Source organism: Hyla sarda, chromosome 1 (genome assembly GCF_029499605.1).
Source record: "Hyla sarda isolate aHylSar1 chromosome 1, aHylSar1.hap1, whole genome shotgun sequence".
Taxonomy (NCBI): domain Eukaryota; kingdom Metazoa; phylum Chordata; class Amphibia; order Anura; family Hylidae; genus Hyla; species Hyla sarda.
In genome coordinates, this window is record NC_079189.1 from 48,488,059 (window position 1) to 48,505,529 (window position 17,471).

The window sequence follows — 17,471 nt, forward strand, 5'->3', positions numbered from 1 at the left end:
CACAACCTGATAAATCTTTTGGCATACGGTTTTCAATACGGTTCTGTACGGTTTTCAAATTGAAAACGTATACGGGAAGTGTGTGACACAAACGTGGTGTGAACCCTTACTTAGTAAAGTAGTGTATCCAACCACATAGTTATCAGGGAAAGATGATACTGCTATTCTAAGAAGTGTCCTTGCCCCGTTGAACTTCCTAATGCTCTGGCACAGACGTGTTGTCGTATGATGTGGCACAGAGGAATGAGAAGAGTGCCAAGGTTTAGGATAGATAGGTATAAGGTTTTTAATTGCTGGTACCCGCACTGTTTACAAGAATGGGGGTCCCAAGTACCATAGAGCTGCTTTCAAATATATGCATACTTAACATTCTATTCAGTCTGTTGGACTGCTGGGTGCAATACTCGGCCTTCTTTGGCCAATATTCTTTAACCTGTTGGGGACGAAGGGCGTATGCATACGCCCGTGGGAATTTCGGTCCCCGCCGCATGCCGGGCAGGGACCGGACCGGGGTGACTGCTGATGTCAATCATCAGGCACCCCATGCAAATGCCCAGGGGGGTCATTAGACAACCCCCCCCCCCCCCCCATGTCGGCGATTGGCGCAAATCGCAAGTCAATTCACAATTGTGATTTGCGCCGATTCCGGGTCATTACGGGTCTATGGTGACCCGGAATATAAGGGGGATCGCGGTTGTCTAAGACACCTACAATCCCCCTGAAGGGATAAGAGTGAGGTGGCCCCGGTGCCACCCCTCCTATCCCTTCTATTGGTGGTCTAGACGCGACCACCAATAGCAGATCGGGGGGCGGGGTTAACTTCATTTTCCCCGTCCTGCCCACCCACAATAGGCGGGGCAGGACGGGGAAACCGGCAGGGACCGGCGCCGAAGATCCACTTACCGATCCGGAGGCTGCCGGCGACGGAGATCGGCGGGCGGTGATGACGTCTGGCAGAAGAGGACGGCTCCCTGGATCCTACAGAAGCTGGTAAGTTGCCTAGCAACATCTGGACGGCTACAGTCTGAGACCATTATACAGTGGTCTCTAACCTGTATCCCTCCAGATGTTGCAAAAATACAACTCCCAGCATGCCCAGACAGCTGTTTGGGCATGCTGCAATATGTAGTTTTGCAACAGCTGGAGGGCTACAGTTTGAGACCATTATACAGTGGTCTCTAAACTGTATCCCTCAAGATCTTGCAAAATTACAACTCCTAGCATGCCCAAACAGCTGATTGCTGTCTGGGCATGCTGGGATTTGTAGTTTTGCAACATCTGGAGGGTCACAGTTTGGAGCAGTGGTCTATATACTGTAGCCCTCCAGATGTTGCAAAACTGCAAATCCCAGCATGCCTAAACAGCAAACAGCTGTCTCAGCATGCTGGGAGTTGTAGTTAAGAACCTCCAGCTGTTGCATAACTACATATCCCAGCATGCCCTTGGGCAATCAGTACATGCTGGGAGTTAGTATTTTCCAACCAGTGTGCCTCCAGCTGTTGTAAAAGTACAGCTCCTAGCATGCACGGTCTGTCAGTACATGCTGGGAGTTGTAGTTTTGAAACAGCTGGAGGTTTACGCCCCCCCCCCCCCCATGTGAACGTACAGGGTACATTCACACAGGCAGGTTTACAGTAAGTTTCCTGCTTCAAGTTTGGGCTGTGTAAGATTTTTCGCTGCAGCGCAAACTCCTAGCGGGAAACTCACCGTAACACGCCAGTGCGAATGTACCCTAAAAACACTACACGAATGCATAATAAAGGGTAAATAACTTCATATACACCCCCTTACACTGTCCCCCCCCCAATAAAAATGAAAAACGTATTGTATGACAGTGTTTCCAAAACGGATCCTCCAGCTGTTGCAAAACAACAACTCCCAGCATTTCTGGACAGCCACTGACTGTCCAGGCATGCTGGGAGTGTAGCAACAGCTGGAGGCACCCTGTTTGGGAATCACTGGCGTAGAATACCCCTTGTCCACCCATATGCAAAATCCCTAATTTAGTCCTCAAATGCGCATGGCGCTCTCTCACTTCGGAGCCCTGTTGTATTTCAAGGAAACAGTTTAGTGCCACATATGGGGTATTTCCGTACTCGTGAGAAATTGCACTGCAAATTTTGGGAGTCTTTTTCTCCTTTTTACCCCTTATGAAAAGGAAAAGTTGGGGGTTACACCAGCTTGTTAGTGTAAATTTTTTTTTTTTTTTTTTTTTTTTTTTTTTTTATACACTAACATGCTGGTGTTGCCCCACTAAGAAAAATAAGGTTATCCCAAAATTTTCAGGTTATCTCAAAATTTTTAGTGTGGGTGATACTGATGACAGATTCCAATTAATCTGAGGAGTCCATAACAAGTGCACTTAGACATTTGCTGATGGATTTTTAGGTGGTTTGCCCTGGTCTTTCACCCTACTGCAGGATTCACATCTGCCCTGGTTATTGAGCCCCATTGACATCTTGTTTTGGGATTATATCACTGGTATACTTGGGATTACCTTCAAAAAGGTATATTGGCGCATACCGCGCTGCGCCTGTACATTTTAATAGACCAGACTTGGACTTAACTTATTTACTAGCAGACTGTTTCCTGAACATGTGTGTTTTGTTGGCAGGGTTCAGAAGTCTAGAAGTTATTCTGATGTATATTGCTGCCGTAGCTCCACAATGTTATGTGAATGTGTTGTTACTGCAATATATCTCCCATGCTGCTTCTGTGGAGCCGCTTACTAGAGGCATCAGCAACGTCTGTCTATGCAGCTTCTCCTCTTCCCATTGATTTCTATAGGCAGCAGCCATAACCTGATATCTATGAGAAGCTGAACGTCAGTCCCCGCTCTCTCTTGTATATGTGTTTTATCAGTGAAATAAGTGAGGGATTAGTTCAGGAGGAAGGAGAGGAGCTATAAGTATAGAGGCGCGTTTATCACCAAGATATATTACAAGGTTTCTACTATTCACTTGTAATATTGATTTATGGAAAAGAAACGCCATGGGGGATTGAGTTTCATGACTGAAGCTACCCAATATGTATCACAGATATTGCATCCTTTATAGACTTGGTTTAGCGTTTACTGGAACTTGATGGTTTCACAAAATTTGCTAAAAATAAACAGGGAATACACTTAAACCTATAAAAATCACACATGACTATTTATTTCTGTTTGGTATCGTCCCATTTTTCTCCTACCAGACGATGATTTTAGGATTCTTTACTTGTAATATTGTTAAATTGCTATTTCTTTTTCTTCTAAGGCACCGTTTACATTTGGCCTGGGTCAGAGGGCGCCGTACACCACAGGAGAACATTGCCTCCTCTGTAGGAGTGAACGTAAGGACCTTACACTCTCAGAGTGTGGCACAAAAAACTCAAGCAAACTAGCACTTTCCACATCTCCAAAAGCCAATGCCAAGATGCACCTTCCTTTGTGGGTATGCTCAGACTGCCGGCGGACGGTAGAAAGTGAGGATATCCACCCCACACAAGACCAATCTTTAGTGGTAAGACTGCTTTGGTTTGCATACACTTAGTTTTCTAGGTTCTGTTTTTAGTTATACGCCAAAAACCCCATTCTTCCTCAAATGGGAGCTTTAAAGCGTACCCATCAGATCCAACAATTTTGTTTTTAAATATATCACTCAGTACCTAATCCTGACCATGTACATCTAATTTTTATGTGTCTAGCACCTTTATTTATTTATTTTTTTTACACTTTTAATTTGGCTCACTAGTCTGAATTCCTCTCAAAGGGAGGGGGTGGGGCCCTCACTGTGCAGGTCTCCTCCCCCTCCCTCAGTATTCTGTCCGCTCACATCTCCCCTAGCATTAGCAAAACTACAACTCCCAGCATGTCCTAACTGACAGTAGCGGGACACAAGATGACAGCCCTGCACTCACAGCTGTCAATCAAGGAAGTGTGTCCATGACATAGGTGATGATGCATGGACACAGCAGGAATAGTATGTGTCCAAGGAGGCAGGGGGGGCAGTTGGTTGACTGGATTTTTCTTGACTTGCTTTTCTAATGAAATCAATTGCAAAACCTATTGGTTATACATGCTTTACAACATATCAAAAGTTTTTGTATCTGACAGTGCCCATTTAAAGTGATCTTTGTTATATAGAGGGATTTGGGGCTTATATTTTTTGACTTTACACTCACCATTGACTTCTATAGGATAGAAAATGTAGTGGCTATAAAGTAATAGCAAAACCTTGATTTTCTTTTGTTCCGGACATATTGAGTTGTTGTTGATCTGTACAACCTTGTGAACACCACTATTTATTTTTTTTTCTTTTAGAGTCAAGATTTCCTTTTGCACATGCCACCGGGCAACAGCGGTTCAAAACAGGAATCTGTTGGCGGAGGGCGAATGTTAGTTGGCGCTCAGACTGTTGCACCCACTGTGGCCCTTAATAACTCTGCACCTCCTGAAATGTCTTGCAGTTGTGAAGCATGCAATGAGCGCAGGTAAGGCACATAAGATGACATTCTAGGATACTAAGGGGGCCCATGCTTAGGTCTCTTAATTTTAAATTTTTAAAGGAGTTCCCCATGGGCTTGTGTTCGGAACTAAATGTTCCGAGCGCTGTTTTCGCGCTGCGGGGGTCACAGCCATGCCCCCTCAATGTAAGTCTATGGGAGGGGGCGTGGTGGCCGCCACACCCCCTCCCATAGACTTACATTGAGGGGACGTGGCAGCGCGTAAACAGTGTTCGGAAAATTTAGTTCCGAACGCTGGCCAGTGGAGTACTCCTATAAAGGAAGCCTGTCATTTTGATGGGGCAGTCCAAAAGCAGGAGGAGCTGAGAGAATTGAGATATAGGTAGACCACCCACATGACTACTTAGCCCAGAATGAGCAGAGATTTACCTGAATAAATGATGAGTTACTTTTCCTACCTCTAGATCAGGTCCTCCTGATCTGTTACATACTGCTCGCCTACTTGTCTCCATTTTCAATCTGACATATTCCCTTTAAGTGAAGATCGGCTCATCTCAACAAATACTACCTGGCCTGGGGGAAAAAAAAGGGCATTCATCAATATTTTACTAGTATATGTGCTATTATAGATGTGAAAAGTCGCCTAAGAATACACCTTCCTGTACCAAATTCACCAAAAGTCGCATGCCATTTAATGAATTTGGTGCACGGGAACTTCAGAGGACCAACACTGCATCAGTTTGAGGGGGATGGGTTCCACGTGTCCCCAACGGTACTGACGTTACTGTTACTCATTTAGACTGTTTTCCAGGGCTGTTGTGACATGTTTTGAGTTTGTGTACAAATCACGGCGCTGCAACTTTTTTGAGACCTTTTTTTTTTTTTTAGACTTTCACAGAAAAGTCACACATAACGAATTCGTGCCCACTGCATAAAACTAGTCTAAAGCACTGCACATTATAGTTCACTTTCAGGTATGATCTATAGCAAAAGTCGCACATAAGTCCCAGGAGAAGTGACTGAGACTTTTGATTCAACTTGTTTAGTTTCATGAATTCCCCTCAAAATTCTTTATTTTCTTGTTTTGGAATTTTTTTTTTTTATATTAGAATATGGAATAAATGTTTATAACATGGTAATCAAACTGTATAACATTAAACCTTAAAGAAAATTTACATCTCTGGTGGGTACTATATGACGTCACATGAACGGGTGACCACGTAGTACACAATACCTTTACTATAGCTGAAGAGGGGGCGGGGGTAGCAGTTAAGGGAGGACCCCTCCTCCTCATTCTATCTTTTATACGCTGATGAGACTATCCTTTTAAAGGGGTGCTCTGCATTTGCAACAAACTGTTCTGAACACTGGAGCCAGCGCCGAGAGCTCGTGACAGCCCCGCCCCCTCATGACATCACACCACACCCCTCATGACGTCACACCCCACCCGCTCATTGCAAGTCTATGGGAGGGGGCGTGACGGCTGTCACACTGGTGCACTCGGCATTAATAGAATGTTTACCACAGATTGATGCTTTTGTTGTCTTTATTAAAGGGATGACGCATCCGCAGCAGTTTATTTTGAGGCGCAGCCTTGTGAGCAATCCTAGGGAATTTATAGTCTTGTGCCACTGCCCTAAATTGTTCCTCAATTCGGTAATATTTTATTAATGCACAATGCTTGACCATGCTGTTTCCAAGGTGGAGCTTTTATTTATATAAATAAGAGGGCATGTTTTGTAATACAGGAGTTCCTTGGGCTTCTGCTGACTGCATAAGAAGTTTTTACTTTTGGGAGATAAGGAAGTGTTAGCATTCGCCTAGTTGGGAAACATGAATACTGAAATGTGTTGTGAGTCTCTCTGATAACCACAAAGCCTGTGGGCACTTGATAATTCCTTTACCTACCTTAGAGCGGTAGGTAACTTGTACACAAGATTAAGTTCTTGCTCTGATATCCTTAAGGGCACGGTGCTTGCAAAACCACAGGGACCCCTTGTCTCCAAAAACATGTGGTGAATCCAGGGCATCAACACCCATCACCACCACCAGTGCAAATGTCTGACACCTCTGTATATATCCAGTAGTAAGGACAGTTCGCTAGCTCCAATGTCATGCCAGCATTTTAGCACGTTTTGACTCAGGTCACACTAGATTCTGTAGGGCTGGGCGGTATGGCCAAATATGTGTATTGCGGTATTTTTGTAACTTATGGCGGTTCCACGGTATATAACGGTATTCCCCACCCCCCTCTCCCCCAAAATTTATTATTAGCCCAGCGCCGCACTGTCCCCATCGGGGTACCACTCACGTCACCCGCAAGAGCTACTCTCCTCATCCTCCTGTTTATTGCGGCTGCTGGTGCTGACACTCTATACTGTGCGGTATCCCTATGCCCGGGCTGCGGAAGGTACAAAAAAACTAATGCATGTTCCGATGTCGGCCTTACGCTTTTCCTGGGGACGTGAACGTCTGCAGCCGTCGGCCTATCACCGGCCTCAGTGATGTTTCACCTTGGCCGGTGATAGGCTGAGCCCACTGTCATGTAAGAAGCCGGCTTCTTACATGACAGTGGGCTCAGCCTATCACCGGCCGAGGCGGAACATCGCTGCAGCCGGTGATAGGCTGACGGCTGTCCGACATTCCATTCCCTAGGAAGCAAGTATGGACCGACGGGGAAGGGGAGTTAAAGTTTATACAGTATAGAGCAGGGGTTTGCAATCTGCGGACCTCCAGATGTTGCAAAACTACAACTCCCAGCATGCTGGGAGTTGTAGTTTTGCAACATCTGGAGGTTGAAGACCACTGGTATAGAGTGTCAGCGCCGGCGGCCGCAACAAACAGGAGGACCAGGAGGGCAGCGCTTGCGGGTGACATGTGAGTAGTAGCGCTGGGCTAATGGGGGGGTATGCAGAACAGCGCTTGCGGGTCACATATGATTAGTTCCCCAATGGGGATAGCGCAGCGCTGGGCTGATAATTCATTGTCCAGAGTGGGAGGGGCCAAACCGGTATTGCGGTATGGGTTAAAATTCATATCGTGCAGCACAGAAATTTCTGTATTCGGCATGAACCGAAGATACTGCCCTAAGATACTGTGCAAAATTTCCTTTTACAGCAGCCTCCCATTGATTCCAGCTGCTGCAACTGAACTTTACATGCCGTATTTTGCTGTGTAGTTGCTGCTGTGTATTTTCCTACCCATTGAAGTCAACAGGTAGCAAAATCAGCTGCATATTTTGCTACCCATTGACTTCCAAGGGTAGGTAAATACACAGCAGCAAAATATGGCACATGTGACCCTACCCTAGAGAAGAATTGCATTCCAGTAGAGGATTGAACATTTAATCTTCCAGTGGAATCTGCCAGAATTGTCCTTTGTGTCAATGTGACAGATAAAGCGGGACAAGTTCTTCTCCATGCAGGAAGATTATAGATCCACAGAGGAAATTCAGTGAGGTATTTCTTCCCTGAATTTTCACTCTGTGCATAGATCTTTAGCGTTTGGTATCTATCTCTTGGAAAATGTAGGAGTAATGTGTGACTAAGGCCACGTCCTCTGTGGTGAATTCACAGGAAAATCTGCATAGGTTACAAATGGATTTTTATTTAGGATAGGTTCACACTGTGGAATTTCTGGGCAGAATTTCTGCCGGAGATCGAGCAGACGGCACTAGGACCGAGCGGACTACATTCCTGTCCCCATAGATGGCAATACCTTTCTGGGCAGATCTCCCAAAAGATCCACCCACAAATGCATTGCAGTCTATGGGGGCAGCAATGCAGTCTGCTCGGTCCTAGCGCCGCCGGCTTGATCTCTGGCAGAAATTCCATAGTGTGAACCTAGCCTTAAAGGAGTAGTCCAGTGGTGACCCAGTGGTGGACAACTTATCCCTTATCCTAAGGATAGGGGATAAGTTTGAGATCGCGGGGGGTCCGACCGCTGGGGCCCCCTGCGATCTCCTGTACGGAGCCCCGACAGCCTGCGGGAAGGGGGCGTGTCGACCTCCGCACGAGGCGGCGGCCGACACACCCCCTCAATACAACTCTGGCAGAGCCGAAGCGCTGCCATCGGCAATCTCCGGCTCTTCCATTGAGATGTATTGAGGGGGCGTGTCGGCTGCCGCTTCGTGTGGGGGCTGACACCCGCTATCTGGCCGGAGAGCCTGGCCCCCGTACAGAGAGATCGCAGGGGGCCCCAGCGGTCGGACCCCCTGCAATCTCAAACTTATCATCTATCCTTAGGGTAGGGGATAAGTTTTTCACCACTGGACTACCCCTTTAACGTTCCATGAACTTCATCCCTAGACATTGACAGGCTAATACCTGAGGCAGAATTATTTGAGAATCCTCAGCACACATTTTTTCTGTGCCAAAATTTTTTGCTACCTGTGTTTTTATTTTTATTATTATTATTATTATTATTAAGAAATCCCCATCCACTTATATTGCACTGTCCTTTTCAGCAAATTTCTGCAAAAGCAGCATCTTAAAATCAATCGCATTTGGCTACAGCAGCAGAAATTTAGGCAGGATTTTTTTAAATGTTTTTATTTATTTTACTATGGCCAAAAGTTGACGTTGTTGCAGGGTAATCATTACGTATATGACAACACTGAGAATTGTGACAGCCGGACAACTTGTGATTCTCATAACTTTTCCACCAATGTTAAACCTTGAGGTTGTTCATGGTGACACATGATTTTACTGCACCCATTAAAGTTCTCAGGAGCGGTTTACAGTGGCATCATGGTTTCTGCTTATAACCAAACAAGGCCATGCTGGATCTGATGCACATAGGGACTTTGACTAATAATAGATAACAACATTTTGTCAGAAATTGTGATTTATGCATCAATATTTTTTTCCCTTTGAATCTAATGCCTGTGTGAACACAGCCTTAGGCCATTAGAAAGGGTGAAGCACAATAGAGTTTTTCCACTATGCCACATTTGACCCATTCAGTTGTGTACACCAGTCTTTCCTAACCACGGTGCCTCCAGCTGTTGCCAAACTACAACTCCCAGCATGCTCGGACAGCCGTTGGCTGTCCGAGCATGCTTCGAGTTGTAGTTTTGCAACAGCTGGAGGCACCCTGTTTGGGAAATACTGGTGTACATAGTGATTATTGAGGATTTAAAGCACTGGTGAGACTGGTACAAACTATGCAAAATTGTCACATAAAAGATTTAAAAAAAAATAAACAAAAAATTCAATTTTTATTCTAGGGAAATTTCAGCAGAGACTGAACGGGAATCCCAGCAGCTACAAAATTACTGGTCAGATGTTCGGTACATGATTCGCTGCATATACCGTCAAGCTGGAACGCCGTTGGCTGATGACCAGGACCAGACGCTGGTGCCAGAGAAGGATGGAATGAAAGAATTGGTAGATAGGTAAATGCATCACTTGGGTGGACACTCCATGTACTTTTGCCCAGTTTATGGTGTAGAATTTCTTGAAGGTAAACCTGTCTGAATTGGGATTAATGCCTGACCTCCTTGTCCGCAGTGTACTCATAAGTGTGGCTGTACCTGGCCCTGCAGATCTTGCCATTCATCTGAGGTGTAGCCTTCTGACTGATGGCCTCTCCCTAATGCCAGGACATCAACTAAAAATCCCATTGTCTTATGAAATCTCTAAGGTAGCACTGGTAACAGAAATCATATGAAGAGAGAGAGGGCACTCACCCAAATTCTGATGAATCAAGTAGATTTGTTCATAGCAGACAGTGCGGAGTGTAAGACATACACAGGACGGGCTTGTTGAAGCGCCTCGGCGCGAAATGGTACTATTGCTTTTGTTCACCTGTTGATCCTGCCCGTCCTGTGTATGTCTTACACTCCGCACTGTCTGCTATGAATAAATCTACTTGATTCATCAGAATTTGGGTGAGTGCCCTCTCTCTCTTCATATCTTCCATGGAATATACTTTCTGAATTGCTTCTTATGAGTGAGCACCACAGGCTGATGCTGTGTTACAGATTGTAGCGGTGAAGCGCACGCCACGCTGTAGAGTGGGACATTATACAGGATAGAGATGAGCGAACGTACAGTAAATTCGATTCGTCACGAACTTCTCGGCTCGGCAGTTGATGACTTTTCCTGCATAAATTAGTTCAGCTTTCCGGTGCTCCGGTGGGCTGGAAAAGGTGGATACAGTCCTAGGAGACTCTTTCCTAGGACTGTATCCACCTTTTCCAGCCCACCGAAGCACCTGAAGGCTGAACTAATTTATGCAGGATAAGTCATCAACTGCCGAGCCGAGAAGTTCGTGACGAATCGAATTTACTGTAAGTTCGCTCATCTCTAATACAGGAGACTGCAGCTGTTGCCCAAGTGTTTGGTCTCTCTATTGCTTTATTTTGGTAACAGAAATCCTGTTTACTATGTATGTCATGTATATAAAATAGATGTGTGTGTCTGTTGATCTATAGAGCCATCTTCAGTATGTTTTCATTGCCTTGCATTTATTATAGTTCCTCAGCCGTTGTCCCCGCATAATCTGAATGGTATTTCTTTCATTTCTTAAACAATTTACAAAGCTCATTTCTCCGCCTTTGTCTCTTCCTGTCTGTCTGATATATCCAGGTTATGTGAAAGGGACCCTTATCAGTTGTATCAACGCTTAGAACAGCAAGCGCGAGAGTACGTCCTGGAGATGAAAGTCCGCCTACTCAAGCACTTGTCACTGGGCTTTAAGGTGACCCCAAACAAACCACCTCAAGCTCACCAGTTCATCTCCCTCCTCCTAGAAGAATACAGTGCCCTCTGTCAGGCCGCATGCACAATCGGCACCTTCCTCATCACTTTGGTAGGAACAAAATGACTCTCCATGTCGTATGCCCTAAGAACAATGTGCTGTTGGCGGCAGGCATTGTCTTTTGAGAGTGTAATTTGCAGGTTTCTTGTTTTTTATATTTTCCCGGACTGTAGGAAAATGAACACTTGAAGAAATTCCAGGTGACATGGGAACTGCACAATAAGCATCTCTTTGAAAACTTGGTATTTTCTGAACCTTTGCTCCAAAACAGCTTGCCTGCCCTGGTTTCACAGTTGAGGTAATGTATTTTCCGTGCCCAAAAAGCTATCATCTTGATTTCACTTTTTCCTTGTCTAGCAACTGGGTACAGCTTCTGCCTGCATTGCACTGACCTGTGTATACTAGTCATGCCATTTAAAGGCGTACTCCCGTGGAAAACTTTTAAAACTTTTTTTTAAATCAACTGGTGCTAGAAAGTTAAACAGATTTGTAAATTACTTCTATAAAAAAATCTTTACCCTTCCAGTACTTTTTAGTGGCTGTATACTACACAGGGAATTCTTTTCTTTTTGAATTTTTCTGTCTTTTTTGTCTTGTCCACAGTGCTCTCTGCTGACACCTCTGTCCATGTCAGGAACTGTCCAAAGTAGCATAGGTTTGCAATGGGGATTTTCTCCTGCTCTGGACAGTTCCTGATACGGGCATCAGGTGTCAGCAGAGAGCACTGTGGACAACACAAAAAATAAATTAAAAAATAAAAGAATTTCCTCGGTAGCATACAGCTGCTAAAAAGTACTGGAAGAGTAAAGATTTTTTAATTGAAGCATTTACAAATCTGTTAAACATTCTGGCTCCTTCAATTACTTATTAGTTGCTGAATACTACAGAGGAAATGTTTATTTTTGGAACACAGTGCTCTCTGCTGACATCATGACCACAGTGCTCTCTGCTGACATCTCTGTCCATTTTAGGAACTGTCCAGAGTAGGAGAAAATCCCCATAGCAAACATATGCTGCTGTGGACAGATCCTAGAATGGACAGAGGTGTCAGCATAGAGCACTGTGGTCATGATGTCAGCAGAGAGCTCTGTGTTCCAAAAAAGAAAACATTTCCTCTGTAGTATTCAGACCCTAAAAAGTACTGGAAATATATATTTTTTTTTTTTTATAGAAGTAATTTACAAATCTGTTTAACTTTCCGGCACCAGTTAATTAAAAAAAAAGTTTTTCTATCGAGTACCCCTTTAATATAAGACATAGTAAATGCCCTAACAATAATTTTACGACATTAACCTCCCCCCCCCCCCCCTTGACTTTAATCCTGTTATGTCTGTTTACAATAAAAATCAATAAATATTTAAAGAAATATTCACTTTGCATCCCAGGAGATGAGCAGTTTCCCCACTTCTGCACATCACTTGTCCACATCTTGTGCCTGGCTGCAGCAGGAGCCTCCCCTCTCTGTCTGTGGTAGGAGAAATGAATAAAGTGGTATTCCGGGCAAAAACGTCTTATCCCCTATCGAAAGGATAGGGGATAAGATGTCTGATCGCGGGGGTCCCGCCGCTGGGACCCACCCGCGATCTCCCTGCAGCACCCGCATTCTATGTGGGTGCTGAATCTCAAGTTTCGGAAACCTCCGGTTTCTGGGACTGGGGGCGTGACGTCACGCCACGCCCCCTCCATTCATTTCTATGGGAGAGGGCGTAACGGCAGCATGTCCCATAGACATGAATGGAGGGGGTGTGGCGTGACGTCACGTTCCCGTCTCAGAAGCCCGGCGGTTTCCGAAACTGCAGACGCAGCATACCCATAGAATACGGGCTGCTGCAGGGAGATCGCAGGGGGTCCCAGCGGTGGGCCCCCCGTGATCAGACATCTTATCCCCTATCCTTTCGATAGGGGATAATATTTTTTTTTGCCCGGAATACCCCTTTAAGGAACTTATCACGTACAGTATCCTGCGCATATTTGATTTGTGTTAAGTCATTTTAGTTACATTTTAAATATGCAGCATCAAATACTATACCTGTGAATATACTTTAAAGCAGTGGTATTCAATAGAGATGAGCGAACTTACAGTAAATTCGATTCGTCACGAACTTCTCGGCTCGGCGGTTGCTGACTTTTCCTGCATAAATTAGTTCAACCTTCAGGTGCTCCGGTGGGCTGGAAAAGGTGGATACATTCCTAGGAAAGAGTCTCCTAGGACTGTATTCACCTTTTCCAGCCCACCGGAGCACCGGAAAGCTGAACTAATTTATGCAGGAAAAGCCATCAACTGCCGAGCCGAGAAGTTCGTGACGAATTGAATTTACTCTAAGTTCGCTCATCTCTAGTATTCAACCTGCGGACCTCCAGTTGTTGCAAAACTACAACTCCCAGCATGCCCGGACAGCCAACGGCTGTCCGGGCATGCTGGGAATTGTAGTTTTGCAACATCTGGAGGTCCGCAGATTGGAGACCACTGCTTTAAAGGGTTATTCCAGTGCTCGGACCCACCTTGATCAGACACTTGTCCCCTGTCCTGTGAATAGGGGATAAGTTTTAGTCACTGAAATACCTTATTTTTTTTTTTTTTTTTTTATATCCTTTTTTTTATATTTTTTTTATTTATACATATATTAGAATTTCTTTCTGCATAAAGATTATGTTTAGCGGTTATGAAGAAGAAATAATTAATTGGCCTTCTGCAGACGTCTTTGCATTCAGTCTTTGCCCTACTTTTATCGAACTGCTTGGTCATAAATGGATCCATTTCACGGACGCTGTGTTTGCAGTTTCCCTTTATATATGTGCAGGGTCACTGTTGGGTTACATCCACATGTACTGTCGAGCAGCATTCTTGGAAAATCACGTGATCTAAAGAAAGGTCTTTTATTACTGTGGAGGTTACTCACCAAGTTGGATGTATGTTTTGTGCCCCAGGCTCGGAACAACATCACACGACTCGTACAGCGAGGACATGTACAGTACCTTACTACAAAGGTACCTTCAGCTGGAACAAGAGATGGGTCAGATCGCTGAAGAGTGGTTGGAGTGTCAGAAAAGAATTGACAACTATGTAGATGAGCAGGTAAAACGATAGCTGGTCTATTTCTTTGATAATCACTTACCTATGGGTCACCTGCAGATTTGCGTTATGCATGTTCAGATGTTGTGCTTCTCATTGACATCCATAGTTTCTGCTATGTCTACATGTTCATACAAATGTAAAGGAAACAAATCAATCGGGATATATTGGAGTAATGCAATCGCACTAGGTGCGCTAGTTGCACTTCACACACACACACACACACACACGTCAGGCCTTTTTAAAAAAAAAAAAAATTTAATTTTTTTTTTTTAACGTTGTCTACTGAAGACCCTTTTTATGTGATTAAAAAAAAAACAGCGCCACCCTTGTCATTTGCCTGGTAACGCAGCTTGGACTTTTAGAGCCATGTCTCTAATCTGAATCTATCCCTTTAAAGGGTACCTCTCATCAAAAAAAACTTTTTTGATATATTATAGATTAATGTGTGCAAAATAACTTTACAATTGCATGTTATTAAAAAATATGCTTCTTTCTATTTAATTTCCCACTTTGAAGAAATGACCACTAGGGGTCTCCCTACCAGTCCTGGCAGCAAGCATTTCAGACTCATGCTGGAGTCCTAAACACTACGAGCTGCCGGCCTGCTTTGTTCACAAAGGAGAACACTTAGAGCTGCCAGCCTGCTTTGTTCACAGCCTGTTTGGCTGTGAACAAAGCAGGCTGGCAGCTCTGAGTGTTTTTAGGACTCCTGCATGAGTCAGAAATTCTTGCTGACAGGACTGATCGGGAAAAATACAATAGAAAGAAGCATATTTTTCCTTAACATGCTATTGGAAAGTTATTCAGCATTCATTAATCTAAAATATAACAAAAGTTTATTTGATGAGAGGTTCCCTTTAAGTGCTTGAGACACAATGCATTTATCCAGACTGGTATCAATGGCTGCTGACTTGTACATATTTAACATTGATAACTGCAGCCATTTGCCGATAATCACAGAAATATCAATTCTCCGGCCTAATGCCTGATTTCCTTATTGCATTTTCTCTAAGATTCGGTGACTCCTTTAAAGGGGTACTCCCCTAGAATTTTTTTTTTTTTTTTAAATCAACTGGTGACAGAAAGTTACAGATTTGTACATTACTTCTATTTAAAAATCTTAATCCTTCCAGTACTTATCAGCTTCTATTTGCACCACAGGAAGTTCTTTTCTTTTTGAATTTTCTTTTCAGTCTGACCACAGTGCTCTCTGTTGACACCTCTGTCCATTTTAGGAACTGTCTGAAGCAGGAGAGGATTGCTATGGGGATTTGCTCCTACTCTGCTGACATCTCTGTTCATTTTAGGAACTGTCCAGAGTAGGAGCTAATCCCTATAGCAAACCTCTCCTGCTTCAGACAGTTCCTAAAATGAACAGAGGTGTCAGCAGAGAGCACTGTGGTCAGACAGAAAGGAAATTCAAAAAGAAAAGAACTTCCTGTGTAGCAAAAAGAAGCTAAGTTCTAGAAGGATTAAGATTTTTAAATAGCAGTAATGTACAAATCTGTAACTTTCTGGCACCAGTTGATTTAAAAAATAAAATTTCCAGGGGGGAAAAATTTTTTTCCACCGGAGTACCCCTTTAAGCCTCAGGCCCTCTTGATAGATAGTGAGATTTTACGGAAAGCGTGTTTATTTTGGTTTAAACTTCATTTTAGATGGCTTTGCAGTCCAAACACAGGATGCTAAAAGAAGATTGGGAATACTATAAGCAAAGGATGTTTATTGAAGAACAAGTAAGGCTGCAACCATTGCTTTCACTATGCTTTGGAATTGACTTTTAATGAAGCAAAATCCTCTTGGGGGAGACATTTATTTTATTTAAAAATCTGTTATGGCAATTTATTTTCCACTGCTCCGTGATCTGCTTGGTTTGCTAGGGTGGTTATGTCAGACGTTGGCTGTGGTCCTGTACTGCTTACCTGAAATTTATGTTGCCAAAATAAAGTGCAGAAAATAATTTAACAAAACGCTTTGCTAGTGATACTTGCTGCCTTGGCTTAGCATTCGGGTTGATCAGTCATCGCTACTCTATATTGGCTCTAAACGATTGTCCATAACTATAATACTGAGGACGCATCCTTACAATAGGCCAAGAATCTCAGATTGTGGATGTCTGATATATCCCCACAGATGCGCTGTCTGAAGGGTTGTGGCATTCTGACAACTGTGACCTCTTAACTTTTTACCAGGCTGATCTCTGTACATTTTGCAGTGCCTCAGTGCCATTAAAGGGGTACTCCGGTGAAAACCTTTTTTCTTTGAAATCAACTGGTGGAAGAAAGTTAAACATATTTGTAAATTACTTCTATTAAAAAATCTTAATCCTTCCAGTACTTATTAGCTGCTGAATGCCACAGAGGAAATTCCTTTCTTTTTGGAACACTGACATCACGAGCACAGTGCTCTCTGCTGACATCTCTATCCATTTTAGCAATGATGCATAGCAGAGGTATGCTAAGGGCAGCATGGTGGCTCAGTGGTTAGCACTGCTGCCTTGCAGTGCTGGGGACTTGGGTTCAAATCCCACTAAGGACAACAATAAATAAAGCATTATTATTATTATAACATCAGCAGAGAGCACTGTGCTCATGATGTCCTCAGAGAGCATTCCAAAAAGAAAAGAATTTCCTCTAGTATTGAGCAGCTAGTAAGTACAGGAAGGATTAATATTTTTTAATATAAGTAATTTACAAATATGTTTAACTTTCTGCCACCAGTTGATTTAAAAGAAAAGGGGTACTCCGGTTGAAAACTTTATTTATTTATTTATTTATGTTCAACTGGTGCCAGAAAGTTAAACAGATTTGTAAATGACTTCTATTAAAAAATCTCAATCCTTCCAATACTTATTAGCTGCCGAATACTACAGAGGAAATTTTCTTTTTGGAACAAAGAGCTCTCTACCAAATCACGAGCACAGTGCTCTCTGCTGACATCTCTGTCCATTTTAAGAACTGTCCAGAGTAGGAGAAAATCCCCATAGCAAACATATGCTTCTTTGGACAGTTCCTAAAATGGGCAGAGATGTCAGCAGAGAGCACTGTGCTCGTGATGTCAGCAGAGAGCTCTGTGTTCCAAAAAGAAAAGAATTTCCTCTGTAGTATTTAGCAGCTAATAAGTACTGGAATTTACAAATCTGTTCAACTTTCTGGCACCAGTTGATTTAAAGAAAAAAGGTTTTCCACCA

At 43.6% G+C, this 17,471-nt stretch overlaps 1 protein-coding gene across 2 annotated transcripts in view; it reads left to right on the forward strand.

The window, feature by feature from the left end:
- The window catches only part of FAM193A (family with sequence similarity 193 member A), a 140,017-nt gene that overhangs the window by 65,526 nt on the left and 57,020 nt on the right, over nucleotides 1-17,471 (forward strand). Inside the window, exons 3-9 of one of the 2 annotated variants that reach the window (XM_056554981.1) lie at nucleotides 3,255-3,500; nucleotides 4,301-4,470; nucleotides 9,671-9,838; nucleotides 11,034-11,256; nucleotides 11,379-11,503; nucleotides 14,134-14,281; nucleotides 15,940-16,017. In XM_056554981.1, the coding sequence (XP_056410956.1) occupies nucleotides 3,255-3,500; nucleotides 4,301-4,470; nucleotides 9,671-9,838; nucleotides 11,034-11,256; nucleotides 11,379-11,503; nucleotides 14,134-14,281; nucleotides 15,940-16,017 (1,158 nt within the window). The remainder of the gene's footprint in view (nucleotides 1-3,254; nucleotides 3,501-4,300; nucleotides 4,471-9,670; nucleotides 9,839-11,033; nucleotides 11,257-11,378; nucleotides 11,504-14,133; nucleotides 14,282-15,939; nucleotides 16,018-17,471) is intronic. The other variant, XM_056554982.1, reaches the window with a different exon arrangement.